The sequence below is a fragment of the Gossypium hirsutum genome, chromosome D13, assembly GCF_007990345.1.
Source record: "Gossypium hirsutum isolate 1008001.06 chromosome D13, Gossypium_hirsutum_v2.1, whole genome shotgun sequence".
Classification (NCBI taxonomy): domain Eukaryota; kingdom Viridiplantae; phylum Streptophyta; class Magnoliopsida; order Malvales; family Malvaceae; genus Gossypium; species Gossypium hirsutum.
Window position 1 is genome coordinate 60,946,965 of NC_053449.1, and position 6,550 is coordinate 60,953,514.

The 6,550-nt window shown below is 30.7% G+C and overlaps 1 protein-coding gene and 1 non-coding gene across 3 annotated transcripts; both read left to right on the plus strand.

Annotated features, from left to right (window-relative positions):
- The first annotated feature begins 135 nt into the window (after positions 1 to 135).
- Positions 136 to 207, plus strand: TRNAG-UCC (transfer RNA glycine (anticodon UCC)). Its single transcript has one exon. It is a non-coding gene; the product is annotated as a tRNA-Gly (tRNA).
- Positions 208 to 4,155: 3,948 nt separating this feature from the next.
- Positions 4,156 to 6,231, plus strand: LOC107932004 (disease resistance protein RGA2-like). Of its 2 annotated transcripts, none has more exons than XM_016863947.2 (2): positions 4,156 to 5,857; positions 6,025 to 6,231. In XM_016863947.2, exon 1 carries the CDS (start codon positions 4,249 to 4,251, stop codon positions 5,854 to 5,856), a length of 1,608 nt encoding a protein of 535 aa, XP_016719436.1. In that variant the 5' UTR covers positions 4,156 to 4,248; the 3' UTR covers position 5,857; positions 6,025 to 6,231. The 2 variants fall into 2 exon arrangements, with proteins under 2 accessions (XP_016719436.1, XP_016719437.1); XM_016863948.2 differs by having other exon boundaries at positions 4,169 to 5,857; positions 6,049 to 6,231.
- The last annotated feature ends 319 nt before the right edge of the window (positions 6,232 to 6,550 follow it).

The following is a 6,550-nucleotide window of genomic DNA, read 5'->3' on the forward strand; positions in this document are numbered from 1 at the left end:
TTTTTTAGAAGGACCAATTTTCTCAATATCAAAATTGAGAGGGAGTGAAGAGATGTTTTTACCAATATATGATGGGGGGACATAGAGACCATTAATATATTTGAATTTAAGTTTATCTGTAAAGCGCAGCATCAGGCGTTTGTAGTCCAACGGTTAGGATAATTGCCTTCCAAGCAATAGACCCGGGTTCGACTCCCGGCAAACGCAATTGGATATTTCATTTTAAGCAATTTCCTTTTTTCCTTCTTCTCCGATGGAATGAATACGCAACTGGTGAGTGTTCGTTGGATAACAGTCTGATAACTAATAGTTGATAAAGTACTCCCTTTGAGAACGCAAGATGCAATTGCCCATGAATATGCGGTCAAAGCAAAAGTATTAAGTGTTCATTTTTCTTCAAGAACATCTATCCTATATCTAAATATAGAACTATAATCTTTATGAAAATCTAGAAAAAGAAGTTGATATATTTATATTAGACATATACCAAAATTAACTCTTGAGTGAAAAACTACATTAGTCTTAACTTGAATAAGATGCTTAAATACATATCGTATTTAGATTAACGAAATCATTATATTTTCAAATTAAGACTAATGTAATTCCTTGTTAACTTGAAAAATTACAATAATTCATACATTAAAATTTATGTATAAGATTATAGAATGATTTATAAATGAAATAAAATATTTTATTTTTATAAATGTTATATTTAATTATTCTAATACTAGATATTGATTATTTAAGATATATATTGATTGTCTATCATATTTGATCTATCGAAAAACACATGGGCATGTGCAGTTAAGTAGTTGGTTGGATTCTGTTAAAGGAAATAGCAATTAGATTTGAAGCAGTTGAGGTCGTTAGTTAAAGTTGGGCCCTTCTAGCTCGCAAGGCTAAAGAGCTAAATTATGGACGTGTTTCATGATTGTTTGTTCAGTAAGGATTGATTGTTAAATGTTCTCGCAATTAATTTAAAAACAATTCGAGTTTGAACATAATGAAAAAGATCAATAGGTTAAAAGTCAGAAAACAAATTAGACTGCTATTGTAAAAAAATATAAATACAATTTCAATTAAAGGTTATTAATATAATGACTTGATTTCAATAAAAAATATTAAATTTTCATTGTGACTTAAACCATTATTTTTAATCCGATAAATGTAGTGATAGTTTTGATGAAATTATGACAAGAGGGGGAGTGTTGGGTTGCTCTTTATTTGACTTTTAAATAAAAGATGAAAGTTTTGATACAAGTTACGGAGCCAACAAATTGAAAATATGATTGTTGAAAGATTCACATGAGTGAAAGGATAAATCTGAGCTAAATCGAGAGGGTTTGGAAAAAATATAGATTCGAAAAATAAGTTTGGACAAAAAATAAAATTTATTTAAAAAATAGGCCGAATTTCGGGTAAAATTTTTTTAGCCCAAGCTCGATCTGGTCTGAATTAGTAAAAAGACAAAAGAAATCTACTATTTTCTTGTTATCTCATTGCTTTGTTACCATTTTTTTGGACAAAAGAAATCTTGTTTTATTGCTATTTTTTTTTACTATTTTAGAGGTTTTTTTTATTTAAGTATAAATATTTTAAATTTATATTCCAATTTTTAGGAAACATTTAATTTACTATTTTTAGTATCTTTAATGTATTAATTTTTAAAAATTTTTTAATATGAAAAAAATTTAATTCTACCACATTGGATTAAGCTTGAATTTTAACATTTTTATTTGAGTCGAGTTTAGGTAAAATATTAAATTTAATTTTTAAATCGAGCCTAAAATTTTGACAAAACTTGACGCAATGAGTAAATCTAGCAAATCACATCCTATGAGAGAGAAATTGTATTATATAGGATAAATGGTAATCTAAGTGAGAGAAGCTTTTAGTGGAAATTCATGAAGCCAATAATAGGGTGAAGTACTCAAAGAATGAAGGTGGTTGGAAAGGAATCTAACATCTTAACAAAAAGTTAATAAAATACACCAATGTAAATGTTAATTAATTAAATACACATCAACAACAAATTTTTTATTCTCCTTCAAAAATAAAATATTAATACTAGTATTAAAAATAAAAGTAACATATATTATCTTGGAAATGATATTATTAAGAGTAATCAAGGACCTTGAAGCATTAGTATTTATGAACTGTTAAATAGATTAATTTAACAAAACAAAATGAAGAGTATTAATAAGGCAAAATCTTATTTTTACTAAGAATTTTATAACCCAAATTTGTTTATTTCTTTAATAATTGATGTTACATCTTTACAAAATTACACTTCCCCCTATAAAATATTCATAGGTTTGATAATTTCTTTCCTACAAGATTTCAAGGATTTGTCCTTTTCCCGAACAATATGTTAGAGTTAGCAGGTTAAGTCACAGGGACGTCGAACAGGAAGGTTTGTTTTTGTTTTTTTTTCGAATTTCGGGCTACAACAAGAAGTTCTTTGTTTGATTTCCTACCACAAAAAAAGAAGAAAAAAAGAAAAAAAGAAGGTTTTTTCTTGAATGCTGTACTGCCTCTCTTCTTTCTTTGCTCTTGAAATTCAATTATGGCGGAAACGTTTCTGTTCGATATTGCAGAAAGGGTTCTCGCCAAAATTGTCCATCTCTCTGTAGACGAAGTTCGCTTTGAAACATTGCATATATGAAATGTGAAGATGAAGATGGAAGAATGAAGGCAAGGTTGAGGCAGGCCACCCAAGACTTTTTACTTAAATTGCATTTAGATTTCACAGTTTAGAATTGTAATTCTAATAACTCTAGCTTTTGCTTTGGAGATTTCAAATGGCTTGATTGTAATGTTTGTTTGATATCTCAAATGGCTTCATGCTATGCCTTCTAACTCTTAACTTGTGATATGTATCAACTTTTAGCTTTATGCATATTTATGTTTTCTCATCCTTCCTTTCTCTTTATGATTACGGATTTAGCTTAATGCATCATTTAATCTCTAAAATATACTATTTTTTTTGGTCCTTCAGCTTTTTCTAGCCCAAATTAGGGCATAATTAGAAACATGTGTATACAAATGAATGAGATTACAATTATACATAAACTTATTCAATTAAATCAATTATTAATTGATAATTAGATAATTCAATCAATTATGTTTGTAGTTAGACACACATATATACAAGTTTATTTGTCTACATTTTTACATAGAATAATTTAATTAAATTAATAATTAATTGATTAGTTCTATAATTTAATCCATTCAAGTATCTGATTCAATTCGTAATTAGAGGAATTTCCAAGATTACAATCATCAATAGAGAAATATACAACTGATAAATACTCCTAAAATTACTTATACACCATGACATATACATTCATATATCTGATTGATTCAATAATGATTTTACAATTAATCATATATTTTTAAATTACTTGTTCATCATTAATTCTACATAAATTACTTGATTTACAGTTTATTTTAATTTAATATAATATTCTGAAAAGTTTATAAAATAATAAATGATAAATAATATTAAACTTGGTATGAAAAGTGATAATACATCCAATTTACATGTTTATCACACTTAATTTTGATAAATTCTTGAATTAGATGTTATTAATTTTGGACCTGTTATTTGATTTTTGATTAGGTGCAAAAGCAAACCCGAAAAGTTAAAAGAGTCAAAAATACAAATTGTTGTAAAAGTTTTGAGCCAAAGAACGAGTTAATGGATAATGATTTATTTTAAGAACTTTTATTTTTGGATTTATTTGTAAAATAAATACTTTTAATTTTACTTTATTTTTAAATAACTCTTCAATATTAGATTGATGAGTATAAGTAGAAATAGGGTTTTAGGCGAGGTACAAGGAAGGGAGAATGCGGGGAATTGAACTTCCTTCCCTGTTCTCAATTCTGTTTTAACTCTTTTCTTGTGTATTATTGTACCATTTACCTTTTTGTTTTAAACTCATAAATAACCCTATAGATAGCGGTGCGATTTAAACCTGCATTTCAAAACTCTTAATTATCTGAAGTTATATTTTAATGACTATTGTTTGAAATATTATATTTTAGTCGCTAAATTGAATAAAAATATTTATTTTGATAGTTTACTTTTTTTTTTAATTTATCAACACAGCGTAGTTAAGTTCCACCCAAGTCAACTATGAAGCCTAGTCAACAACCAAAAAATAAAATCATTATTGAGTGCCTCATTCATTCATTTGCCTTCCTTCCCCTCAATCATTCAAGCTTTGCTCTAGAAATTCAATTATGGCGGAAACGTTTCTGTTCAATATTGCAGATAGGGTTCTCGCCAAAATTGGCAATCTCTCTGTAGACGAAGTTCGCTTGGCGTTTAATGTCAAAACCGATCTGAAAAAGCTGGAGGACACCATGTTCAGCATTAAAGCTGTGCTCTTGGATGCCGAGCGGCAACAGCACCAAAATGAAAAGCTGCGCCTCTGTATGTGGAAGCTCAGAGACATCTTTTACGATGCTGAGAACGTTATTGACGATTTCAAGTGTGAAGCTCTCCGGAAACAGGACGCCATCAATCATCCCGACATCAACAACTTAAAGGTGCGAGTTTTAGGTTCCTGTTGTTTGCCTCTTTCATTCTCTTTAAAAATGAGTCATAAAATCAAAGACATCAATGGGAGACTAGGCGAACTTGCCACTGAGTGGAAAAGCTTTGATCTAAGACAGTGTAGCGACAACCGACATGTTTTTCGCAGAGAGACCATCTCTTTTGTGGATTCTTCTGATGTTATTGGTAGAGATGAGGATAAAGAGAACATTATTAGTATGTTGATGAAACCAAGTGAGGCTCGAAATGTCCCTGTCATTCCCATTGTTGGAATTGGGGGTTTAGGAAAAACCACGCTCGCTCAATTAGTTTACAATGATGATCGAGTTACTAGCCTTTTTCCTTTGAAGATATGGATCTGTGTTTCTGAGGAATTTGATCTTTCTAGATTGGTCAGGCTGATTATTCAATCTGTAAATAAAGGAGAAAGATGTGATGATTCAACACTTGACGCCTTGCAAGCTCGTTTGAGAAGCCTTTTGACTGAGAAGAAGTTCTTGCTCATCCTGGATGATGTGTGGAATGAAAATAAAGCAAAATGGGTTGAGTTAATAAATTTGTTGAGATCGACGGATGGATTTTCTCCAAGCAAAATTATTGTCACCACTCGGAGTTTGAACGTGGCCTCCATAATGAGTTCAATTCCCCCTTATATTTTGAAAGGTCTCCCTCTTGAAGCTACGCATTTGAAAGAAATACGAGCAGGATTTTGGACTTCTCTTCAATACTTGGAATTGAGGTGCTGTATGGAATTAGAATGTTTACGTGAAGGAATGCAGTATCTGAAGTCACTTCGGACACTTGTCGTGAGTAGTTGTGTTAAACTAGTCTCATTGCCACGGAGCCTGAAATTCCTAGCCAAGTTAGAAGACCTTATAATAGTGATGTGCCATCTAATCAATTTGAAAATGGAACCAGAAGAGGAAGAAGACAAAGACCTTCAGTTGAGCCTTAAAACTCTCTCACTCTTCGGATTAGATGCCTTAAGAGATTTGCCACGGTTGCTTCTTCAAGGATCTTCTTCCACTTTGCAGCAATTACGAATTGTGTTTTGTCCAAAGTTGTCCGTTCTACCAGCATGGCTACCGAATCTCACTTCTCTTCAAAAACTTGAGATTGTTAATTGCAGAAATTTGTCAGCTCTACCGGAGGGAATAGACCGCCTCACCAACCTTAGAGAATTGACAATTCAAAGATGTCCGGAGTTGAGCAAAAGATACAGAGAAAATGGGGGTGAAGATTGGCACAAAATTGCTCACATCCAAAAGGTTATTATTAAGGATGAAGATTGAGGTATGTGATAAAATTGTAATTTCTCTATCAGATTCGATTCCATATTATCTTTCCCTTTAGAGTAGAGTAGAGACGTGCCTTTTGTCCAGAATAGTCCGTTCTACCAGCATGGTTTTGGTTAGAAATTTGGTATATTGAAAGTTGATTAAGTACTCATTGTGTTATAGAACTTGCATGTATGAAATGTGAAGATGGAGATGGAAGAATGAAGCAGAGGTTGAGGCAGGGCACGGAAGACTTTTACTTTATTTGCATTTGGATTTCAGTTGTAATTCTAACAAGTCAGCTTTTGCTTTGGATATATCAAATGGCTTCATGGGATGTTGGTTTGATATGTATCCACTTTTAGCTTTAAGCATATTTATCGTTTCTCATCCTTCCTTTCTCTTTATGGTTTAGTATCAACTAAGTGTGTTTATATATTTTTTAGTTTAATTATAGTAATTGTTTATTTAAAAGCAATTCGAGTTTGAATATAATGAAGAGGATCAATAGGTTGAAAGTCGAAAAATAAATTACTGCTATCATAAAAAAAATGTAAATACAATTTCAATTAAAGTTTATTAATATAATGACTTGATTTTAATAAAAAATATTAAATTTTCATTGTGACTTGAACTATTATTTTTAATCCGATAAAAGTAGTGATAGTTTTGATGAAATTATGACAATAGGGGGAGTGTTAGGGTTGCT

What these genes read in the sequence shown, in the direction of transcription:
- LOC107932004 (XM_016863947.2), top strand. Translation starts at nt 4,249, where the DNA reads ATGGCGGAAACGTTTCTGTTCAATATTGCAGATAGGGTTCTCGCCAAA.